Source organism: Pongo abelii, chromosome 10 (genome assembly GCF_028885655.2).
Source record: "Pongo abelii isolate AG06213 chromosome 10, NHGRI_mPonAbe1-v2.0_pri, whole genome shotgun sequence".
In the NCBI taxonomy this organism is placed as follows: domain Eukaryota; kingdom Metazoa; phylum Chordata; class Mammalia; order Primates; family Hominidae; genus Pongo; species Pongo abelii.
In genome coordinates this window covers 109,428,053-109,452,760 of record NC_071995.2, presented here as the reverse complement: position 1 = coordinate 109,452,760, position 24,708 = coordinate 109,428,053, and the positions used below count along the sequence as shown (strand labels likewise).

Genomic DNA, 24,708 nt, shown 5'->3' with positions numbered 1-24,708 from the left:
TCCAGAGCTGGGGGCTGCTCTGAGCCAGGCACTGAAGCAGGTGCTCTGTGCGCCACACTACTAAAATTACAAAAATTAGCCGGGCCTGGTGGCAGGATCAGTCTGTCCATGAATGCTAGGAGTCTGGGGTGCATGGTGAAGCTGCTGAGGCCTACCACATTCTCTTGATCAACCCTATCTTTGCCCTTTTCTGGAACTTTTCTGCTTCTGGCATGACAGACTTTTGACTGAAAACCAGAAATGTTTTCTGCTCTGCTGAGTGCCCTAGATATTTTCATCCCAAATTACTAAAAGTTGCTTCTTCACTGGTTGCAAGGTTTCAGAAAGAAAAATTTCCTCTTCTGTAAAATATAAATATGGTTTTTGCAAAGTACCTTGAGGTTCCCACACTACTGAGAAATAGGACAGGCTGCTCTTGTCTGCCAGGTAAGGTGTTTCCAAAGGAAAGTATGGGGTCAGGCATGGTGGCTCATGCCTGTAATCCCAGAACTTTGGGAGGCCGAGGCGGGTGGATCACTTGAGCCCAAGAGTTTGAGACCAGCCTGGGCAACATAGCAAAACCCTGCCTCTACAAAAAAATAACAAAAAATTAGCCGAGTGTGATGGTATGTGCCTGTAGTTCCAGCTACTCAGGAGGCTTTTGTGGGAGGATCGCTTGATCCCGGGAGGTCAAGGCTGCAGCGAACCGTGATCGTACACTACAGTCCAGTCTGGGTGACAGAGCGAGACCCTGTCTCAAAAAAGGGAATTATGGCCAGGCATGGTGGCTCACACCTGTAATCCCAGCACTTTGGGAGGCAGAGGCAGGAGGATCACCTGAGGTCAGGAGTTCGAGACCAGCTTGGCCAACATGGTGAAACCCTGTCTCTACTAAAATTACAAAAATTAGCCAGGCGTGTTGGCAGCGCCTGTAATCCAAGCTACTCAGGAGGCTGAGGCAGGAGAATCACTTGAACCCAGGAGGCGGAGGTTGCAGTGAGCTGAGATCGCGCCACTGCACTCCAGCCTGGGGAACAAGAAAAATACTTTGTCTCAAAAAGAAAGGAATTACGGCCAATGGCTGCCTGGAAAGCTTCAGTATACCCTGGCCCTGGCCAGCCCTGGGAGTCCAGAGTTGTTTGGTCTGGCTGAGATGAGCCCAGCATGGGAGATGAGGTACCAGTGCCCTCAGCCAACAGGTGCATGATGGGATTCTGCTCAAGGTCAGGTGTCACACAAGACTCAGGGGACACAGACCCTGCCTTCATGCGGGGTAAATGCTAGTGAGGAGGGAGAAAAATAAGTGGCTGCACAAAACAGTTTCTAGTTAGAAACTAGGATAAGGGCTCTCGAAGGAAAAGTAGGAGGAGAGTTTATAAATGGGAGGGGAACTGATTTAGAATCTAGGGGTGAAGGAGGGCCTCTTTGAGGAACTGACATTTTAGCTGACATTTCAAGCATAAGTAAGAGTAAGCGAAGCTCGGCGTGGGGAGAAGAGTATTCCAGGTTGAGGGAACAGCCTGCATGATGGCTCAGTATGGAGCATCAGAGGGACAGAAGGGTGGCTGGAGTGTGGCGAGGAGGCTGTGGAGAAGGAGAGATGCCAGTTCCTGGAGGGCCATGCACTACAGGTACACATATGTTAAACTAGTAGATATGGTCCCTGGGGCTCTGTTTATTTTTCCTTTCAGCTTTTTTTTCTCCCTGTGTTTCCAGTTGATGTTTTCTATCGCCCTGTCTTTAAGTTCATTGATCTTTTCTTTTCTTTTCTTTTTTTTTTTTTTTTTTTTAGGCAGAGTCTCGTTCTGTCACCCAGGCTGGAGTGCAGTGGTGCAATCTCGGCTCACTGCAACCTCCGTCTCCTGGGTTCACACCATTCTCCTGCCTCAGCCTCCTGAGTAGCTGGGACTACAGGTGCCGGCCACTATGCCTGGCTAATTTTTTTGTATATTTTTTTAGTAGAGATGGAGTTTCACCATGTTAGCCAGGATGGTCTCGATCTCCTGAACTTGTGATCCACCCGCCTTGACCTCCCAAAGTGCTGGGATTACAGGCATGAGCCACTGCCCCCGGCCTCATTGATCTTTTCTTTGGTAATATGTTATCAGCTGTTAAGCCCATCCAGTGATTTTTTATTTCGTATATATACTTTTCAGTTCTAAAATATCCATCTGGATCTTTTTTTTTTCCTTCTTTTTTTGTGAGATGGAGTTTTACTTTTGTTGCCCAGGCTGGTGTGCAATGGTGTGATCTCGGCTTACCGCAAACTCCGCCTCCCGGGTTCAAGTGATTCTCCTGCCTCAGCCTCCCGAGTAGCTGGGATTACAGGCATGTGCCACGATGCCCAGTTAATTTTGTATTTTTAGTAGAGATGGGGTTTCTCCATGTTGGTCAGGCTGGTCTTGAACTCCTGACCTCAGGCGATCTGCCCACCTCAGCCTCCCAAAGTGATGGGATTACACGAGTAAGCCACCATGCCCAGCCATCTGGATCTTTTTTGTAGATTCCATTTCTCTGTTAAGATTTTTATTTGTTCCCTCATTAAGTTTATATTTTCCTTGAAATCCTTGAATATATTTGTAATACCTGTTTTCAAGTCTTTCTTGGCCAGTTCTATTATCTCTGTACATTTTTAGTCTTTTTTTTTTTTTTTTTTTTTTGAGATGGAGTTTCACTCTTGTTGCCCAGGCTGGAGTGCAATGGCATGATCTCAGCTCACCGCAACCTCTGCTTCCCAGGTTCAAGCAATTCTCTTGCCTCAGCCTCCCAAGTAGCTGGGATTACAGACATGTGCCACCACACCCAGCTAATTTTGTATTTTTAGTAGAGATAAGGTTTCTCCATGTTGGTCAGGCTGGTCTCGAACTCCTGACCTTAGGTGATCTGCCCACCTCGGCCTCCCAAAGTGCTGGGATTGCAGGCATGAGCCACTGCGCCCAACCATTTTGAATCTTCTATTAGCTGATTTTTTTATTAGTTGTGGGCCGCATTTTTCAGCTTTATCTGTCTAGTAATTTTTATTGTATGCTAGACAGTATGCATCTATGATGTTGAGTTTATGTTGTTGTCTTCCTAATAAAGTATTGAGTTTTGTTCCAACAGGCAGTAAATTTACTTGGGGATCAGCTTGTTCATTTCAAGGCGTATTTTTAAGCTGTGTCGGGATGAGTGTAATGTGGCCCTTCCTATAAAGCTAGATTAGGTCTACTCATAAGGCATGATTTTTCTGGGATTTCTGCTGAATGCTTAGGGTGTTCAATGAGGTCTCTCTACTCTGGCTGTTGGGAACTCACATATCTCCCAACCCAGTCCTATGTAATCTCTGGTAGTTGTTCAGCTCACAGCACCCCAAGGGGTTTTTTTCCTGAAAGTTATATTTTTCCCTGCCTCATGAAATCTTGTTCCACACACACAATGTTTAGGACTCAGCCAAAGTCCATATTTTGGGGTCTCCTCCTCTGTGTAGCTTTCCTATTTCTGGTACATTGCCATGCCGATTCCCAAGGGGAGGGAGACTCAATAGCTTTGAACTACAGTCTTTGCCTTCACAGTCCAGAAAGTACCTCCAGGCACAAAGCCAGGGTGATTGTAGGGTTTGCCTCATTCATTTTTCTTCTCTAAGGGATCATGGTAAATTTCACATATTTTATCCAGTTTTATAATTGGTTATGGCAGGAGGGATAATCTGTTATTAGTTACTCTATAGTGTAATAAGGCCAGAAGCAGAAATCTCATTCTTGTGTATGTTTACACTCATGCTTTTACACATTCCAAAACAATATATAATATTTTCCATATATTTAACATTTTTACTTAAGTGGTATGACATTGTTCTTATTCTTCCATATCTTTCTTTTACAATCAACATTTTTTAGGAGCTATCCACATTGCTAGATTCATTGTTGCTTAACAAACATTTCAGTATTTTTGAGTGTCTGTTAAGTGCAAGGCATTTTTCTAGGTGCTGGGTATACAGTTGTACTTAATACTTAAATGTAAGCCAGGCACAGTGGCATGTACCTGTAATCCCAGCTACTCAGGAAGCTGAGGCTGGAAGGTTGTTTTAGCCCAGGAGTTTAAGACCAGCCTAGGCAACATAGCAAGACCCCATCTCTAAAAAAAAAATTGTTTTAATTAGCCAGACACGTTATAGTGTGCCATAGTCCAAACTACCTGGGAGGTTGAGGCAGGAGAATTGCTTGAGCACAGGAACTCAAGACTGTACTGAGCTATGATCGCCACCCTGCATCTAGCCTGGGTGACAAGTGAGATCCTCTTTTTTAAAAAAAAAAAAAAAAAAGAAAATTAAATGTAAGATCTTCCTCTAAGATATCCACTGGCCAAAAGAAACTAACAGGAAACAACCACTGAGATAGGAGGAAAACCAGGAGACTGTGGCGTCCCAGAAGCCAATGAAGGAAGCATTTGAAGAAAGCAGTGATTGGTCTACTGTATTCAGTGCTGCCAAATAGGTACACACGGGCATCACCAGTGACATGCTGAGATGCAGTTAATTCATTTTAACGGCTGTATAGTGGCCCATTACATGAACAGAGAATATTCATTCCTCTATCTCCCACATGTATATAAATTTTCTTTTTCTTTTTTATTCTTTTTTTTTTTTGAGACAGAGTCTCACTCTGTTGCCCAGGCTGGAGAACATGGCTTACTGCAGCCTCAACCTCCCAAGCTCAAGCACTCCTCCTGCCTCAGCCTCCCAAGTAGCTGGGACTACAGGTGCGCTACCATGCCTGGCTAATTTTTTTTATTTTTCTGGAGACAGGGTCTTGCCATATTGCCCAGGCTGGTCTCAGCTCCTGGGCTCAAGCAATCCTCCCACCTCAGCCTCCCAAAGTGTGGGGATTACAGGTGTGAGCTGCCACACCTGCCCAACTAGGTGAATATTTGCAATGAACATTTTTGAACATGTCACCAATTTGAGCACATGTGCCCAAGTTTCTCTTTGGACCCTATATAGGGATAGAATCACTAGATCATTCAGAAAGATACACACAACTTCAACTTGACAAGATCATGCCAAATTTCTCCCCAAAATGATGGTGCTGGTGCCTGTTTCTGTCTTCAGTGTTCAAGAGACCCCATTGCTTCACGCCCTCACCGATATTTGATGTAGACTTTAAGACTCTTGCCAACCTGAGGAGTGAAAAGATGTGCTATTGTTACTTCACTCTGCGTTTTTCTGAGTATTATTGGGGATAAGCATCTTGGCTATTTGAGTTTTCTCTTACATGACCTGCCTGTTAACATCCACTGCCCAGTTTTCCATGGAGTTTTTCTTTCTCTTTTTGATTTATAAGATTTCTTTATACATTCTGGTTACTCTTTGTCTATCACATACATTGCAAATATTTATCCCAGTCTGTGGTATGTCTTTTAACTTTGTAGGGTGTGTGTGTTGGGGGGGGGTGTCATAGCCTAGTGGCTGCCACGTTAGATAGCACAGGCCTAAGTGATGCTGTGGTAACAACCCCAACATTTCAATGGCTTAGCACAACAGAAATTTATTTCTGCCTCATGTAATATGTCCAACACGGGTATGCAGAGGCCATTTCCAATGTAAAGCTTTTACTTTTGATGCAGTCAAATCTATGTATTTTGTGTTTGTTTTTGTGTTGTTCGTTTGTGTTTTGAGACAGGGTCTCAACCTGTTGCCCAGACTGGAGTGCAGTGGTGTGATCTTGGCTCACTGCAACCTCCGCCTCCCAGCTTCAAGCGATTCTAGGGCCTCAGCCTCCTGAGTAGCTGGGATTACAGACATGTGCCACCATACCCAGCTAATTTTTGTATTTTTTGTAGAGATGGGGGTCTCGCCATGTTGGCCAGGCTGGTCTCAAACTCCTGACCTCAGGCAATCCACTTGCCTTAGCCCATGGGATGAGTGCTGGGATTATAGGCATGAGCCACCACGCACAGCCTATTTTGTGGTGTTTTGTGTTATTTAAGCAATCTTTTCCTATCCTAAGCTCATGAAGTTACTGGCCTGTATTTTGTTCTAAGACTTTTTAAGTTGTTCTTTTTAAATACACTTTACACATTCATGTAAGTGCATCTCAGATGTGTTCTGTGTGGGGGCAAGGTGGGGAATGGATTTTTTTTCCTATTGAGAAAGCCAGGTATCCCAGCCTCTCCAGCCTTTCTTTCCCGTGAGTCTGGATGGCCACCCCATCTCCTCTAGGCTCCCTCACTCTTCCTGTTCCAGTAGTCATGTAGCCTGCTCTACATTTCAATTATTTATGTAAATTTGACACCTGGTAGGGCAAGTTGGGTAAAGTGGAGACAGGGCACAGGGATATTTACTTTTGCTTTCAACAACCGTCCGTGTGAATAGCACTGGCTGAACTTGGAAAATGTCCATCTGCCACGCGCCTGTCAGGATGTGTGGCGTGATGGGTGGGGATCTCATGACTTCTCTGTGAAACTCTGGGTACTTTTACTTTTGGCTTCCCCTTTCCACGCCCTGCCCACTGGCCCCTCCAGTTTCCAGGTTGTGATGTCTCTGAACCTTGGGGCGGCCCTTCCGGTATTCACACATAGGCCCGTGGCGGGTGTTTTGGGACCGGGCTGCAGTACCGATTCCGTTGGTTACTACCAACCAGACCACAGTGACAGGCCTGCTGGGGGCAGGAGTTTCCTGTTGCCTCTTAGACACTGAGACCCTGGATTCCAAAAATAAAAGCACGAGAAACCACCGTGACCTCATGGTCTCTGCTTGCAGGGGGTTCTAAGCACCCGGGACCATCTTCACCTGCAGTGGCCTGGCCCGGCCTGGGCCATGTGGTCTCTGAGTGGCCAACTGCCTGAAGCTCTTGCTCTGTGTCCCCGCCTTCTAGGCAGTCACCCGCAGGGCCAAGGTGGCTCCCGCTGAGAGGATGAGCAAGTTCTTAAGGCACTTCACGGTCGTGGGGGACGACTACCATGCCTGGAACATCAACTACAAGAAATGGGAGAACGAAGAGGATGAGGAGGAGGAGGAACAGCCACCACTCACACCAGCCTCAGGCGAGGAAGGCAGAGCTGCAGCCCCTGACGCTGCCCCTGCCCCTGCCCCTGGCCCTGCGCCCAAGGCCCCCCTTGACTTCAGAGGCATGTTGAGGAAACTGTTCAGCTCCCACAGGTTTCAGGTAGGTGGGGAAGGAGTCCGGGATACCCAGAGCTGGCAGGAGAACCATCAGGGAATGTGAGGCAGGTGGCCAGGCTGAGCCCATTTGGCCACTGCCTCATTCATTCTACAAGTGTTTGCCCAGCACCTACCACGTGCCGGGGACCCTGTACCGTGCTGGGAATGCGGTAGGCCGATTTCAAGTTGTCAGGGAGAAAAGAGCCATGATCCAAAAGTAAAAGGTCCACCAATGGATGAGTGTTAAACCGAATGTGTTCTATCCATACAGTGGAATATGATTCCAACATCAAAAGCAAAGAAGTGCTGATCCATGCCACAATGTGGATGAACCTTGAAAACATGGTGCTGAGGGAAAGAAGCCAGACACAAAAGGCCAGAGTGTAGGATTCCATTGATACAAAACGTCTAGAACAGGCAAATCCATAGAGACAGGAAGCAGACTGGCGGCTGCCACAGGTGGGAGTGTTTCCATTTGAGGAGATGAAAATGTTCTGGAATTCTAGTGGTGATGGTTACACAACCTTGTGAATGGACTGAATGCCACTAAATTTTACGCCAACGTTAAAATGGTAAATTTTACGTTATGCAAATTTTACCACACACAAAAAAAGTAAATAAAGGGTAAATAACGGAGACAGAAAGAACACTCATCTGTTCACTCTGCGAACACTCAGTGCCAGAGGCTCCCCTGCCTCATGAAGATCCATCACGCTGGGGGCCTCAGTCTCTCTTGTGGAGTGATGCCCAAAATACCTGCCTGTCCTGGCCTTAACCCACTGCTGATAGCCTCCAGGCGTGGTTGCAGGAAGAAAGCAGAGCTGGGGTCGTCCTCACAGACGAGCGAAGGGAACTGAACTTTCTGTGGAGTTCAAGCAATTCTCCTGCCTCAGCCTCCCAAGTAGCTGTGACTATAGGCACCTGCCACCATGCCTGGCTAATTTTGCATTTTTAGTAGAGACAGGGTTTCACTATGTTGGTCAGGTTGGTCTTGAACCCCTGACCTCAGGTGATCTACCCACCTCAGCCTCCCAAAGTGCTGGGATTACAGGTATTAGCCACCGTGCCCGGCCAACTGTCCTGCAATTGATTGATTGATTGATTGGAGACAGAGTCTTGCTCTGTCACCCAGGCTGGAGTGCAATGGCATGATCTCAGCTCACTGCAACCTCTGCTTCCTGGGTTCAAGCTATCCTCCTGCCTCAGCCTCCCAAGTAGCTGGGATTACAGGTGCCTGCCACCATACCTGGCTAATTTTTGTATTTTTGGTAGAGACGGGGTTTCACCATTGGCCAGGCTGGTCTCAAACTCCTGACCTCAAGTGATCCACCCGTCTCAGCCTCCCAAAGTGCTGGGATTACAGGTGTGAGCCACTGTGCCTGGCCATGTCCCGCCATTTAGAAGGGCTTTTTTTTTTTTCAGAGATGGGATCTTGCTATGTTGTCCAGGCTGGTCTCGAATTCCTGGCCTCAAGTGATCCTCCCATCTTGGCCTCCCAAAGTGCTGTGATTACAGGCGTGAGCCACCGTACACAGTCTAGAAGGGCATTTCTGATTTTGAAGGACAAATGCAAGTGGAGTCTGGTCAGCCCTCTCTGGACCCAATCCCCATCCCCAAGGTGGCAGAGCCTATGTCTGGGTGCCTGGAAACACATTCAAGTCCCGGGAGGGCACAGGTCTGGGGACCACAGGGAAGCACACAGTTCTCAAAGGTGGGCATTCGGGGGATGCTACTGCAGGTGTCCCCAAACAAAATAGACCCGTCCCTCTTCTGGAAGCAGAGAAGTGTAGCCCTTGCCTCTTCCATCGCTGACTTTATTCCAGGGTAAAAGAGAAAAAAAAATTATCTTGGTCTTTTTCTCCCCCACTCTTGTGTGGCTGAAATAGAGCCTGTCCCTCTTGTGGAAGCAGAGAAATGTAGCCCTTGCCTCTTCCATCGCTGACTTTATTCCAGGGTAAAAGAGAAAAAAAATTTATTTTGGTCTTTTTTTTCCCCACTCTTGTGTGGCTGAAAGCAGCAAAGCTGAAAGCAGCAAAGCAAGCCAGCTGACATGCCAGAGCGCCTGGCGACCCAGCTTCTCTGTGGCTGTGATGGGAAAGGAAACATGCTATTAAGTTGTTGGGGTTGAAATCCCAAACCCTCAATTTCAGGAGCAGAAGGAAGGAAACAGCTTCCTTGAAGCTGCAAGGGGAGCCCTGGGCCGCCCCATCAGGATATCCCCCTCCTGCCTGGGCTTAGGGCTGGGGACTGGCCCCTGAGCTGGGACACCCAGACACTCCTGCTGGGGAAAAAGACAAATGCCCTGTCATAAAGTGAGCGGAGGTGTTTATTCACCCACCCAACAGTCACTTATTGAGCACCTGCTGTGTACAGTGACAAATGTGGCAGACACATCTTTGCCCTCATTGAGGATTTGGCAGGCTGCAGAGAGGCAGGAATGATGGGAGCCATCACCGAGACACACATTGGTTACAAATGGAGAGAAGACCTCCGCAGGGAGGAGGGGGGCTCTGAGAGGTCCTGGGGGTGGGGGGACCTGATCAGGGACTGGAGTCGGAGGAGGTGACACCTGCATGCTGAGCAGGAGTGAGCCCCGCGGATGGATGGTGTGGGAGGCTTCCAGGTAGAGGGGCTTTGTTTGCCAAGGACCTGCAGCATTGGAGGAACTGAGAAGGGTGCACGTGGATCGGGTGTGGGTGTCGCCAGCAGGCAACTGGCAAGAGAAGAGGCCAGGGAAGGTCATCCACGGGTCATGGGCTGCCTTTGAAAGCTCTAAGTGTGTGGGTGGTAGATCAGATTTGTAGAGGGACTTGGTGGCGGCAGTGAGGCCACAGTGGAGTAGGTGGTGAGGCTCAGGGGTTGTAGTCTCTGCAGGTAGGATCAGCATCCAGGAAGCTCCTGGGATCCCTTTCTTGGGTGGTTTGAGATGGCCAAGGTGCTTGATATATTAGTAGTTAACTGTGGTCCCTTCTTACATGGGATGGCACAACCAAGAGAGAGAATACGGGGTGATTCAGGGCCCAAGGAAGCCATGAATGACAGGACAGAGTTGAGCCAAGGGAAAGTGGTCCCAGGAGTCAGGGAGCTTCACTTTCATTCCCATGCACCGCAGGCCAGCCGTGTGCTAAGTGCCCTTCATACTTCACTCACGTCATGCTCCCATTGTTGCTCTGGGGTAGAAAATGTGGCCCACCCCATTTTCCCCGAGAGGACGCTGAAGCTTCCAGCACTGAGAGATGTGTCCAAGGTCCAGGCAGATGGGGGAGCTGGGAGCTGAGCCCAGGACTGGCCGCCCCACGGCGCGGACTGCAGTCTTTGCCAGGGTGAGGATTTGGAATGAAGCAGCTTCTCTGAATTCTCAGCAATTTTCCTTGTGACCTGGTTCCCCTCAGAAGCAACACTCCCTGTGAACTGGCAGATTCAGGGCCCCAGGGATGAGTTTTCATAGAGGCCGGGGTTATTATCCTGGCATCATAGTTTTGTGATCCTGGGTTGGTCTGTCTCTCATTTTTCTTTTGCATTGTTTCTTTTTTAAATTGAGGTGAGATTCACATAACAATCATTTTTAAGTAAATGATTCTGTGGCATTTATTTAACACATTCACAGTGTTGTACAAGTCACCACTATCTAGTTCCAGAGCATTTTCTTTTTTTTTTTCTTTTTTCTTTTTGAGATGGAGTTTCGCTCTTGTTGCCCAAGCTGGACTGCAATGGTGCGATCTCGGCTCACTGCAACCTCCGCCTCCCAGGTTGAAGCGATTCTCCTACCTCAGCCTCCCAAGTGGCTGGGATTACAGGCACACACCATCATGACCAGCTAATTTTCTGTATTTTTAGTAGAAACAGGGTTTCACTATGTTAGCCAGACTGGTCTCGAACTCACGACCTCAGGTGATCTGCCCGCCCAGCCTCAAAGTGCTGGGATTACAGGCATGAGCCACCGTGCCCAGCCCCAGAGCATTTTCAAATGGAAACCTGTACCCATTAGCAGTCACTCCCCATTCCTCCTCCCCCAGCCCTGGACAACTGTGAACCTGCATTCTGTCTCTGGATTTGCCATTTCTGGACATTTCATTAGATGGGATCATATAATGTGTGATCTTGTCTGTCTGCCTTCTTTCACTTAGAATGACGATTTCATAGTAGCGGGGGTCAGAACCTCATCCTTTTCATGGCTGAATATTGGGTCTGTTCCTTGTAGCTCTGTGGCTTGGTTTTACCTCACATGAGCTCTCAGATCCCTTTAGTTCCAAAATAAAACCAAGGAAAAACAACAACAAAAACCCCACTAGAGGCTTGCACCTTTATTAAGCTTGCTGAATTTGAATATGTGTGAAAACTTCATTACAAAGCAATTTGCCATGCAATTTTCACAAGAAACAACATCATAAAATACTTTAATTACTGAAATAATTACCTACAGGTTGAAAGGATCAAAGGATTAATAGTCTGTTCTTGCAGAGGCCTGAACTTGTTTAATTTTAACCTGAAACTGCAGAAATTGCCAAGATAATGGCAGATTAATTTTCAGAGGCCAGAATCTACTGATCTGAGAGCATGAGCAGCAAGGCCCTGGGGGGGACGGTGATGGCCTGGAATTTCCAAGGGAAGAGAGGGGTCACTCGAGGTCCTTTAGGGCTCCTCCCACTGCTGCGTTTCCACTGCCATTATGGTATCCCCAACACTGTCACCTCCACTCTGCCATCAGTGCCCTCGCCAACATCACCAGCTGTCACCGTGACTGCCATCACCACCAGCTGCTTTCCACAGCCGCCATCAGTGAGGCCACCCACCCACTCCACACTGCTCCCCACCTGTCCTCTGTCAGCCCATCACAAAGCCCACGAGGCTGTGTTTCCCATAGCAGCTCTCCTGAATTCTTCAGGACACCAGGACTCCTCTCCCCTTCACCCACTATGAGCACACGTGAGCTGGGGCAGGCACCTCGCATCTCCGGGCAGAAGCTGGTTTGTAAGCACAGCAGCTGTCCCTGTAGCCGAGGAACCTGCAGTCAGCAGTCCCCAAGGTCCCTTCCAGGACTCGGACTGCCAAGGCAGGGCTGTGTTGAATTATTTATTGAGCATCTGTTCTGTGAGCACCCCAGCAACAGCAGTCCCCAGGAATAGAAAAATACAAACTTGCCTGGGCACAGTGGCTTACGCCTGTAATCCCAGCACTTTGGGAGGCCAAGGTGGGTGGATCACTTGGGGTTAGGAGCTCGAGACCAGCCTGGCCAACATGGTGAAACTCCATCTCTACTAAAAATACAAAAATTAGCCAGGCATGGTGGTGCGTACCTGTTATCCCAGCTACTCGGGAGGCTGAAGTGGGAGAATTGCTTGAACTCAGGAGGCAGAGGTTGCAGTGAGGCAAGATCATGCCACTGTACTCCAGCCTGGGTGACAAAACAAGACTCTGTCTCAAAAAAAAAAAAAAAAAAAAAAAACCTGATTATTTGTTGCCATCTAGGTATGGGCAGTTTGGTTTGAGAGGTGGTATTTGAGAAACAGTGACCAAAGGTCAGAAAATGAGCCAGAGATGTTCTGGGAGGGCAGGGAAGGTGGGCAGCGCCTAGAAGCAGAGCAGGCCAGGAGGGTGGCGGGAAGGAGGCTGGCAGCTTCTATCAGAGAGGAGCTGGCCCTGCACAGCCTCCATCCTGGTGGGGCCTCTGGTGAGCTATGGCAGTAGCCTCCCATTCTTAATGGCTTTGCCCAGTGGTTTCCCCCACGTGCTTCCAAGCCAGCTCTTAATGATGGGAGAGGGAGGGCCTCTGTGTGGGTCTTATGGTCTCTGGCACCTTCCCTCGGCCCACAGGTCATCATCATCTGCTTGGTGGTTCTGGATGCCCTCCTGGTGCTTGCTGAGCTCATCCTGGACCTGAAGATCATCCAGCCCGACAAGAATAACTATGCTGCCATGGTAGGGGTTGACAGCTCTTCTGGGGTCTTACTGATACGTTTTACTTGTGTTATCTGCACAGATGGGGTACAGAGTGGAACAGCTGACACCCCACTTGGAGTAGCAAGGTCTGTGGTAGTTTGATAGGTGTTTTCATCTTCCTTTCCAGATTATGGATTAGCATTTACCACAAGCAGGAAACCTTGTTTCACTTGATGGCTGGAATCCTGGGCGATGCTAGGCTAGTGAGCTGGAGCATGTGGGGTGGATCCACTCTCCCATCTCTGGGTCAGGAGGGGCATTCCTCCTGTCTTCTGTTGATGGTCTGCATGGTCCCCTTGCTGGGCCATCAGGGGATGTGCTGTTTATTCACTGATTCAGTTACTGAGCCCATCCCAGATGTTCACCCAAAGGGTGGTGGACACACCCTGTCTCAGTGCCAAGGGAGGAGATCAGGAGAGTTCAAATCATCTCTGGCTGGGCACGGTGGCTCACACCTGTAGTCTCTGCACTTTGGGAGGACAAGGCGGGTGGATCACCTGAGGTCAGGAGTTCGAGACCAGCCTGGCCAACATAATGAAACCCCATCTCTACTAAGAATACAAAAAAGTAGCTGGGCGTGGTGGCACGCGCCTGTAATCCCAGCTACTCAGGAGGCTGAGGCAGGAGAATCGCTTGAACCCCAGAGGCGGAGGTTGCAGTGAGCCGAGATAGCACCACTGCACTCCAGCCTGGGCAACAAGAGCAAAACTCCGTCTCCAGGAAAAAAAAAAAAAAAAAAAAAAAGCATTTCCCCCCCCATCCCCCGCCATGCCCTTTTTTGGAAAAACAAAATGGAATTGATATGCAAATGTATGTCTTTGCAAGTGGTGAAAAAGGCAGAAGGAAATATTAAACTTCCTCCTTCTTCCTGATACCATTCCCAGAGGCAGCCCTGTGACATCTCCTATGCCGGCATAGGAGGAGAATCTTCCCTGTCCATCTATTTTCTCCTAAATAATTGTTTTCATGTTTCTCAGAGACTGGGTCTTGAACCCCAGGGCTCAAGTGATCCACCCACCTCTGCCTCCCAAAGTGCTGGGATTACGGGCGTGCGACACTGCACTTGGCTCTCTCCCTCTATCTTTAATAGAATCCATTAACATACCTGCCATACTTATTGTCTTTTTTTCTCTCAACTTTTTATGAAAAATGGCAAAGACATATTTTGCTGTGTTTGCTTTGTCACTATACATCCCCACAGACTCACACATGTTTCCATCTGGCCATTTGACATCACAACCCTTCACTCCTAAATACTTCAACGTGCCTAATAAGGTTTTTCTCCCATGAAGCCATGAGAGCATCATCAGACCTAAAATAAGATCAATAGTCCCACCTAACAACCGCTTTTATTCACTCATCCCAAATGTCTCTTTTTATTTTTTTGAGATAGTCTCTATCACCCAGGCTGGAGTGCAGTGGCACTATCTCATCTCACTGCAACATCCGCCTCCTGAGTTCAAGCAATTCTTCTGCCTCCAGCTCCAGAGTAATTGGGATTACAGGTGCCCGCCACCACACCCAGCTAATTTTTGTATTTTTAGTAGAGATGAGATTTCACCTTGTTGGCCAGGCTGGTATCGAACTCCTGACCTCAAGTGATCTGCCCACTTCGGCCTCCCAAAGTGCTGGGATTACAGGCAAGAGCCACTGTGTCCAGCCCAAGAATGTCTTTAATGGCACTTTTTTTCAAACTAGGATAGAGAATTCCAATATTCTATTTGGTTATGTCTCCTTGGAATTTTTAAATTTTTTTTTATACTTAAGACAGAATTTTGCCCTGTCACCCAGGCTGGAGTGCAGGAGCACCTAACAGCTCACTGTAGCCTTGATCTCATGGGCTCAAGCCTTCCTCCCACCTCAGCCTCCTGAGTAGCTAGAACCACAGACACGCACCACCACACCTAGCTAATTTTTAAATTTTTTGTAGAGACAGGGTTTCCTTGTGTTGCCCAGGCTGGTCTTGAACTCCCAGGCTCAAGCAATCCTCCTGTCTTGGCCTCCCAAAGTGCTGGGATTACAGGCGTGAGCCACCACACCCGGCCTCCCTGGGCTTAACTTAATCTAGAGAAATCCTCCTGCTTTTCTTTTTCCTTCATGACAATGACTCTTGGAAGAGCCCAGCCAGTAGAATGTCCCATGTTCTGGATTTGTCTGATGATTTTGAGGTCTCCTGCCTTGTTTCTTTATTTCCCGCACACCACGCACGGTTAGGTCCAGGGCTTGATCAGCAGGGAGTCCTCATTGGCTGGCAATGTTCTGGATGTGGCATTTTCAGGAGGCACACCACGCCAGGGGTCCCACTCAGTTGGGTCACTTGATGTAGGTAGTAAATGCTGGACTGCTCCACTGGCCAGGGGCATTTTTCCCACTGCAGTGGTAAATGATCTGCCCGGTACTGCTTTGGTAGCACGCAAATATCCTCTTCCCCAGTTGGCATCTGTTGGTGATCCTTGCCTGAGTCAGTGACTACACTAGGGAATGCAAAATGGTGATTTTCTGTCTTTCCTTCTACATTTAGTAGTAGGTACTCTTCTATAAAAAAGCACTTCCCTGTTTTCCCACGTGTGTGTGTGTGTGCATGGGTGTATGTGCCGCACTGTGAATTTTTTTTATTCACTGTGTTACAATCAATCTTAGTCATTCTTTTCAATGTTCAGATTGTTCCAAATGTTGTCACTGTGAGCCTCTTCAAGCTGACTGCTGGGTCCTGTTGACATGACTCTGCAATGTCTTTGAAGACTTCCTTGCTTTCTGGCACAAGACGTCCTTGCCCACATTGTACCTCCCCTGCCGCAGATCTGGAAATGGTTATCTTGGTGTGAGGACTGGTTATTTTATTTTATTTTTTATTTTTTATTTTTATTTTTAGAGACAGAGTCTCACTTGTCACCTAGGCTGGAGTGCAGTGGTGCAATCTCAGCTCACTGCAACCTCCTCCAGGTTCAAGCAATTCTCCTGCCTCAGCCTCCCAAATAGCTGGGACTACAGGCATGCACCACCATGCCTGACTAACTTTTTGTATTTTTTTAGTAGAGACACGTTTTCACCATGTTGACCAAGGTGGTCTCAAACTCCAGACCTCAGGTGATCTGCCCACCTTGGCCTCCCAAAGTGCTGGGATAACAGGCATGAGCCACTGTGCCCAGCCAGGACTGGATCAGGATCTCGGAACCCTTTTCACTTTCCACCTACCTTGGTGATCACTCCTAATTGGAACATATGGATCTGCCTCCATTCATTCATTCATTCAGTTATTTTAGAGATGGGGTCTTGCTATGTTGCCCAGACTGGCCTCAAACTGGGCTCTAGGCAGGAGGCCCCACCTAGCCTCCTAAGTAACTGGGACTATCAGCTCGAGCCACCACACCCAGCTTAATCTTTTTAACAACTGTGTCCTTAGGGCCCCATATGGAGGTGCCACCATTCATTTCAAGAGTAACTTCTAATGGACATTTCTGTCTAATGGACATTTCTGTTGTCTTACAAACAATGCAGAAAGTATTTGTTCTGCAAACAGTGCTGCAGTAAATATCCTTAGTCCCTGTGCACAGGAGCTCAGCTGTAGGGTAAGTTCTTAGCCATGGAATTGCTTGTCCAAAGGGTCTAGAGGATGCTTTAATTCTGACATTGCCTAATTGCCCTTTAGAGAGCAGGTGCCTCATCTGTGGTGTTCACAGCTGTGTTTCCAGCACTGGGCATCTGGATTTGTCCAACAGATGAATTCTCTTGCTGGTGACCAGGCAGGTGCATGCGAGGGCAGCTTGACCTCCCAGAGGCCCAATCTCCCCTGACTGTGGTTCCTTGTCCCCTTCAGGTATTCCACTACATGAGCATCACCATCTTAGTCTTTTTTATGATGGAGATTATCTTTAAATTATTTGTCTTCCGCCTGGAGTTCTTTCACCACAAGTTTGAGATCCTGGATGCCGTCGTGGTGGTGGTCTCATTCGTCCTCGACATTGTCCTCCTGTTCCAGGAGCACGAGTTTGAGGCTCTGGGCCTGCTGATTCTGCTCCGGCTGTGGCGGGTGGCCCGGATCATCAATGGTACGTCTCCTGCACTCCCAGGCTGTGGATGGAGAGTAGGGGCTCAGGCATACATCCGAGGCCTGGCTGCGCAGTCACTCTGGGTGCCTGAGCTCACAGTGGCTCCTGTTATGGAGGCCTCCCCTCTGCCCCCTCACCTCCCTCTCCTCCCTTCTTCCTCTTCAGCCCTTTAGGAGCTGGTTATGAACAGGTTTACGTCAAGCAAATAAAATGAAACAGGTTGGGTGCAGTGGTCATGCCTGTAATCCCAGCACTTTGGGAGGCTGAGGCAGGAGGATCACTTGAGCCCAGGAGTTCGAGACCAACCTGGGCAACATGGTGAAACCCCATCTCTACAAAAAAAAAATACAAACATCAGTTGGGTGTGGTGGTGCACACATGTAGTCCCAGCCACTGGGGAGGCTGAGGTGGGAGGATCGCTTAAGCCCAGGATTTGGAGGCTGCAATAAGCCAAGACTGTGCCACTGCACTCCAGCCTGGGTGACAGCAAGACCCCATCTCAAAAAAAAAAAAACTGGACTCTTGTCAAAGGAAAGAAAAAAAGCCTTTCAGTTCCTATGGAAGATGCCTGTTATGGGGAAAGGGGGCATTTCCCAGCCTGTGCTTTCGTGGCATTTATGGACACCGCTGCTATGCATCCATATGATTGTGAACAGGTTCTAGGTTAAGAAGCCTAATGCTCATCTTGTCAGTGATTATTTTTAAGGATTTCTCAGCCATGCCAGCTAAAGAGAGATACTGTGTAACTGGGTACTAAGTAGCTCAGACACGAAACCCTGACCTCCCAGTTCTGATACCCTAAAGTGATGACTGTCTCGCGTGTCTGTCACCACTCCTCCAAACTCTATAAGAATACAGATTTTTTTCCTGAGTGGTTAAGTTAGAAACCAGTATCACTGAGACCCCCAATTTTATTTCAGGGATTATCATCTCGGTTAAGACACGTTCAGAACGGCAACTCTTAAGGTTAAAACAGATGAATGTACAATTGGCCGCCAAGATTCAACACCTTGAGTTCAGCTGCTCTGAGAAGGTAAGACGACACATCTGGGGACTGGGCGTGGTGGCTCATGCCTGTAATCCCAGCACTTTGGGAGGCCAAGGCAGGTGGATCACCTGAGGTCTGGAGTTCGAGACCAGCCTGACCAACATGGAGAAACCCTGTCTCTGCTAAAAATACAAAATTAGCTGGGCGTGGTGGCACATGCCTGCAATCCTAGCTACTCAGGAGGCTGAGACAGGAGAATTGCTTGAATCCGGGAGGCGGAGGTTGTGGTGAGCCAAGATTGCGCCATTGCACTCCAGCCTGAGCAACAAGAGCAAAACTCTGTCTCAAAAAAAAAAAAAAAAAAGGCCTCTGGGAAGCTGGCCTCTGCCACAGCACCCGCCTGCAGCACAGCGCTGCTCATGCGCCTAGAGCGCCCTTCCCTGGGCTGAGCCTGCCTTGTCCTTTCAGATCCAGCCCAGGCATCACATCCTCCCTGAAGCTGTGCACCCCCCCACATCCCAGGGCTCTGCCAGGTCCCCCCACCTTTGTCTTCTCACTGCTGTCACTGCTGCTCAGTGGAGCCTATCTGATTGTAGCAGTCTCCTCAGCTGACTGAATGCCACAAACAGCGTAGCTTTCATTCATCTCTGTGGTCCTGTGCCTGGGGCTCACTGAATGATTGTCACATCCCTGGCGAGGCTCAAAGTAAATTCCAGTGTTTGTCTGCTTTTGCAATAGGAACAAGAAATTGAAAGACTTAACAAGCTATTGCGACAGCATGGACTTCTTGGTGAAGTGAACTAGACCCAGACCAGCTGCCCTCAAAGAGAAGACACTGCCTCATGGGCCTGTGCTATCACGAGAGGAACAGCTGCCCCTCCTGGGCCACTTGGTGAGAGGTTTGGTTTGATGCCTCTGCCTCCCTCCTGCCAGCATGGATTCTGGGTGGACACAGCCTTGTGGAAGGTCCAGTACCACCAAGAGCTGCCCATCCATTCCCACCCCACACTGTATCAAATGTATCACATTTTCTCATGTTGAACACTTTAGCCTTGCTTGAAAATGAGCAACAAAGCTGGACAATTGCTAGTTGTATATAAAATTTAATCTCATCGAATGTACAGTTTTCAAATTTCATGTGTATATTAAGGAACTGATGCATCTGAGCATTCTGAAAGAAAGAAAAAGAAGCTACTTTAGCTGCCACCCCATTCTAGAAAAGTCTCTTATTTTCAAGCTGTTCTAAATAGCTTCCCTTGTCTCAGTTTCCCCAAAAGGGGTACCCAGGCCCCTCCTCTGTGTGCCCCAGCTGCATCAGCCAGCTTCCAGGTGGCTCCATTGCGTTCTGCCACCTGACAACATTTTTCCTCAATTAGTGTACAATTACTGTATAAAATAAACTCTCTCTTTCCCCTGGACCCTCCTACTGTATTCTTTCCTCTGTGGCACCCATACCAGCCTGCCAGTCGGAGAGCAAGCTAGCTACAGTGCCTGGTGCAGAAATGGCAATTAGACCCAAGACTCCACTATAATTAACATATTTGGGGGAAGATCTCCTTGTAAGGCTGTGTACTCTTCTCACATGATTTTATCTAATATTTTGCTATTTTTTGTACTCATTTCAACTGGACCCAAAAAGGAAAAAACCTGAACGGAGTATTTTTAAAATAACTCAAAGCAGGGGATGAATGAACTGGCCAAATCCCCCTTGCCTCTGCTGCTTCAAGTCCTGTTGAGTTTCTTTACCATCTCCCCAAAGACTTTTTGGATTCTATCTATGACCTATGTGTTAAGCATATTACCCATTCAAAAGTCAGACAGAATGACATTTCCAAAAGGAAAAAAGGCGGGAAGGGAGTGGAGAAGGGCAGTGTGCTGGTTTGGAGGCAACCTCAAAGGTTAGAAGCATAATAAGGCCAGGCACGGTGGCTCACACCTGTAATCCCAGCACTTTCAGAGGCCGAGGCAGGAGGAGCACCTGAGCCCAGGAGTTTGAGACCAGCCTGGTCAACACAGCAAGACCCCATCTCTACAAAATATATTAAAATTAGCCAGGTGTTGTGGTGTGCACCTGTAGTCCCAGCTATTAGGAGGCTGAGGTGGGAGGATCACTTGAGCCCAGGAGGTCAAGGCTGCAGTGAGCCATGATCACACCACTGCACTCCAGCCTGGGCGACAAAGCGAGACCCTCAAAAAGTATAAAATTCAGTGTCCCCTAGGGACTTCTAGCCCCACGTGCACACTTTCCAAAGGGGATGACCTCAGAAGAGGGGCATAGTTTCCTCACTTACGTCAAACAAACGGGAAGAAGAAGTTAAAGGGCAGCCTGGCATTGATGGCTGGCGGAGCTCTGAAGCCTGCCTCTGCAGGTGCAGACACATCCACAAAAGTAACCGCAGTGGAAATAAGAATCGTCCTTTCATTTCCTGAGTTGGCCTGTAATAAACAGAGAGATGCAAGGCCCACCCTCCAGTGTGCTCCCAGAATAACAACAATGAGACACTTTTCATTCTCTTCCTCACTCAACTACTGTTCATGAATCTGATAGGTCCTGGAGCACTAATTGGCCATTAACTTGGATGAGAGAAACAATTTTACCAGGGTGTCTGATTAATACGTGAATATCATAATTTTCATGAGAATTTTAAAGATCCAATCTAAACCAGAATGCTAATGTAAGTAGAACCATCGTCAGTGTTTCTAAGTAAAAGAATGACTGCTGAAATATTTTATGAACCCCCATGGTTTAAATTATAATCTTTTTCACAAAGTAATACCTGTCACCTACCACACTTGAGTTGTGTCTAGACTTCTGTCTTAACCTATGCCTTTAAACTAGGTTAGGCCTACCTCAGGAAAGGAGGATGAAATTAGATTTGCAGTTACATTGACTATTTTGGCCTGTGGATTCAGCAAGGATCCGTATTTAGTCCACTTCACTTCTATAACCAAAGCCCCTGGCAGCTGGCAGGAATCCTGCAAAACAAAATGCTGTTAATCCATTAGAATCTTACAAAACCACAAGTTAGACTTAATCTGCAGTTCAGAGTTTTAATTATAAAAGGTTTCACATATTACAAAATGTTCTGAACAAGAAAATGAATAGACTCTACAAGTTCAGATAAAAACAGCTTAGAGAATGTACGTGTTTTAAAGTAACTCAATGCCCCAAAAATATTTTTAACAGCTGAAGTGTAATTTTTCCATCTCCTCCTATTTCTGAAAAGGCCGACATCACCTGAAACTGTGGTAGTGCCGATACCCAACTGTGGACCCTTTAGGGCCATAACTGCTCTAACTTCATCTACCTGTTTATACCTGCCTCACAGACTTCAGGAAAGAAACTGGTGGGAGGGATGGAGGGGGAGAAATAATTATTAGCAGACAAATAAAACCTGATTGCGTGTCATGTTAAAATGCTCTGAGGGGAAATTTAAGTGCTTTCTTCTCATTTATCTAATTTCATCAATTGGCAATTAAGATGTGACATCTGGGTATCCAGGCAGTGTCCGTATGTTGTCAAAGACATCAACTCTTCATCTGCATCAGGAATGCTGCTGGTGCCATAAAGGAGCTGAGCTTCCCCTTTGGTTGGCTGCTTTGGCAGCCGGCTCTAAGGCCTCTGACCCAAGGGAAAAAGGGGCCGTGGGCCTTCCAGGGCTTTTCCTGCCTTGGCAGTCTCTCCAGTTGGCAAATGTGGTAACTGTTGAAGCTGCAGGCTGGGTACGTGGGGACTCCATGGTACTATTCTACTTTTTTGTGTGTCTGACATTTTTTCATTAAAAAAAAAAAAAGCTTTAAAATACATCTCTTCAAGATATGAAAACCTCACAGGCCTGCTAAATTTGGTGGCTGCGAAAAAAGCACTGATGGAATTCCTTAGCTTGGAACTGCCTTTAAAAACCACGCAGGCTGAACAATCCTCTTGAATATCCTGTTCTTAGGAGACAATGCAGCATGCAGCTGGTGGAAACTGAGTTTAGCAGGTGCTCGTGCCTGCCTCTACCTGGGTTGCCGGCAGAGTTGGTATAAAACCCGCTGCTGCAGGCCCTCTGAGCACCCAGGATCAGCACAGACCCTGACGGTGCCATGTGCGCACTGCTGCCTCTCCTCCCAACCCGTGTCTTCCCTTCTGAAGAGGAGTAATAACTGCATGTCTTCACCCATGGCCAAGAAGCCAGAAGCGATGTGCCTGGTTCTGGTGGGAGAGCTGAGCCAAGACTTTGCAGTGGAACAGCAGGGACTGAGTAATCCCGGGTCTCTGCTGGCCTCGGTGGGAGGGCGGATCAGAGAAGTGAGCAGTCCTCACCCCCGTTATGCCCATGCTAGAAATATTCGGAGCAGATAATGAGAGGTCTGAAGAAAGCGTGACAAGAACAAGCTGGGCAATTACAGGCTAAGATGGAGAGCACGCCTCTGGGCCAGGGCCAGCCCACACACTGACTGCTAAGACAAAAGAAAAAGGTGGGCAGAAGCATCACATGTGACCGGGAACCTATCTGTAGGATTGTCAACTTCCATTCAACTCTGTGAGGAACTGTGGCAGTGAAAACTCTCAGGTGTGGGCTGCCTGTGTAGACCAGGGGACAATGGGTGGGACAGCCACGTGCACATAAGGAAGTCTCAGTCTTTGATACAGGACTCAACATTCGTCTATTGTGTCATGAGATGCCTGGAGAGGGCTCGGGGGACACCAACAATCACAATGATGGTAGCAACAGGATGAGGATCACAGTGGTTCCCATTTATGGACCACTAGGCACCATGCCCAGGGCCACATAAACGTTACCTCACTTAACCCTCTCAATGCCCCATGAGGCCATTCACTCACTATTGACTAGCGTTCCCATTTCACAGATGAAAACAGAGGCTCAAAGCCATAAAACTGCTGGCCAGAGGCAACATTGCTAACAAGGGGCAAAAATCAGTATCCAAGATTCAGCCCGCACTCCCACTCAGGGCCATCCTGCCTCCTTAACAGCTGGCTTCCCCAGTTGCCTTCATCACACCACCTGGAAGAGAGAGACCGCTAGCATGGAACCTGTACCTTCTCCCCTTTACCTTCCTGTTGAATGACTGGGTGATGAAGTGGATGGGCACCCAGTCCAGCATGTCCTGGGCCTGGGAATTTCCAAAAGGGGCCACGTAATCTGGGAAGCGGCCCCACAGCAGGCTCTTCACCTTCTGTGCTACGAGCTGACACGGGAGAGCTCCAGTCAGTCTTTGTGAAGGAAAAAGAAGTCAACTGAATGAGGCTGTTGTTCATCCACCAGCAGTTTTTATTTTCTTCTTCCTTTCCTTCCCTTTATTTATTTATTTTTGAGATAAGGTCTCACTCTGATGCCCAAGCTGGAGTGCAGTGGCACCATCATAGCTCCCTGCAGCCTCAAACTCCTGGGCTCATGGAATCGTCTCAGAGTGCTGGGACTACAGGAGTGAGCCATCACACCCAGCCCATCAGCAGTTTTTTGTTTTTTAATTTTTGATTTTTGTTTTTTTTGTTTTGTTTTGAGATGGAGTTTGCTCTGTTGCCCAGGCTGGAGTACAGTGAGGCAATCTTGGCTCACTGCAACCACCGCCTCCCAGGTTCAAGTGATTCTCTTGCCTCAGCCTCCTGAGTAGCTGGGACTACAAGTGCCCACCACCATGCCTGGCTAATTTTTTTGTATTTTTAGTAGAGACAGGGTTTCACCATGTTGGCCAGGCTGGTCTCGAACTCCCGACCTCAGGTGATCTGCCCACATCGACCTCCGGAAGTGCTGGGATTACAGGCGTGAGCCACCGCTCCCAGCCCCACCAGCAGTTTCATTCCTTCCCAGTTTCATTATCTTCTCACTCTCCAAATGAGGGATTATGACAGAAGCTAAAGAGTCTCTAACTTTGCAAAGTCTTGACCTGCGAGATGATAAGTCTAAAACAATGTTTCCCAAACTGTGTTCCACTGAAAATCTGTACAAGAAGGGTTTCATGGCCAAAGTTGGGGAAGCATTGAACCTCCACATCCCCATGTCCCTCCTGAGGCACATTTGCCTATTAAAGGCTCTGATGAGTAATACAGGAAGGAACCATTGTTTTAACTTTAATTTGGTGTTTCCCAAACGTATTGGACCATAGACCTACCCCTACTGATGTCTTGTGGAAATGTATTCCATGGAACTCTCTCCCTTTGAAAAATGCTGGTCTAAATGGATCAGAACTAATAATGTAAATGGTGGCTGGATGTGGTGGCTCACACCTGTAATCCCAACATGTTGGGAGGCTGAAGCAAGAGGAGCACTTGAGCCCAGGAGTTCGAGACCAGCCTGGGAAACAAAGGGAGACCCCGTCTCTACTAAAATTTTAAAAATTAGCCAGGTGTGATGGCACCCGCATGTGGTCCCAGCTATTAGGAGGCTGAAGCAGGAGGACTGCTTGAGCCTGTAGGCTGAGGCTGCAGTGAGCCTGATCACGCCACTGCACTCCAGCCTGGGCAACAGGGGGAGACCCTGTCTCAAAAAATAATATAAGTAAATGGTAAATATTGGTCTAACCAAAATAATGATCCAATGACCCTGGGAAGATGGGGGAAGTATGTGGGTCATGAGGTAGGGGATGAAGGGGAAAGAGCCAAACCT

The 24,708-nt window shown here is 48.0% G+C and overlaps 2 protein-coding genes across 26 annotated transcripts in view; one reads left to right on the top strand and one right to left on the bottom strand.

Annotated features, from left to right (window-relative positions):
• The window catches only part of HVCN1 (hydrogen voltage gated channel 1), a 41,437-nt gene extending 21,925 nt beyond the window's left edge, over positions 1-19,512 (top strand). For all 10 annotated transcript variants that reach the window (XM_054528235.1, XM_024256832.3, XM_063711904.1 and 7 more), the window contains 5 exons: positions 6,831-7,121; positions 12,932-13,036; positions 16,875-17,106; positions 18,027-18,139; positions 18,833-19,512. In XM_054528235.1, coding sequence (XP_054384210.1) covers positions 6,870-7,121; positions 12,932-13,036; positions 16,875-17,106; positions 18,027-18,139; positions 18,833-18,898 — 768 coding nt within the window. In that variant the 5' untranslated portion in view covers positions 6,831-6,869 and the 3' untranslated portion in view covers positions 18,899-19,512. The remainder of the gene's footprint in view (positions 1-6,830; positions 7,122-12,931; positions 13,037-16,874; positions 17,107-18,026; positions 18,140-18,832) is intronic.
• The window catches only part of TCTN1 (tectonic family member 1), a 37,087-nt gene continuing 29,364 nt past the window's right edge, over positions 16,986-24,708 (bottom strand). For 2 of the 16 annotated variants that reach the window (XM_063711901.1, XM_009248243.4), the window contains 4 exons: positions 23,156-23,309; positions 20,945-21,070; positions 20,386-20,530; positions 19,182-19,265 (listed from right to left, as the gene is read on the bottom strand). In XM_063711901.1, the coding sequence (XP_063567971.1) occupies positions 20,387-20,530; positions 20,945-21,070; positions 23,156-23,309 (424 nt within the window). In that variant the 3' untranslated portion in view covers positions 19,182-19,265; position 20,386. Of the gene's footprint in view, positions 17,129-18,637; positions 18,818-19,181; positions 19,266-20,385; positions 20,531-20,944; positions 21,086-23,141; positions 23,316-24,708 lie in introns of those variants that run through there. The other 14 variants (XM_063711903.1, XM_009248244.4, XM_063711902.1 and 11 more) reach the window with 10 other exon arrangements.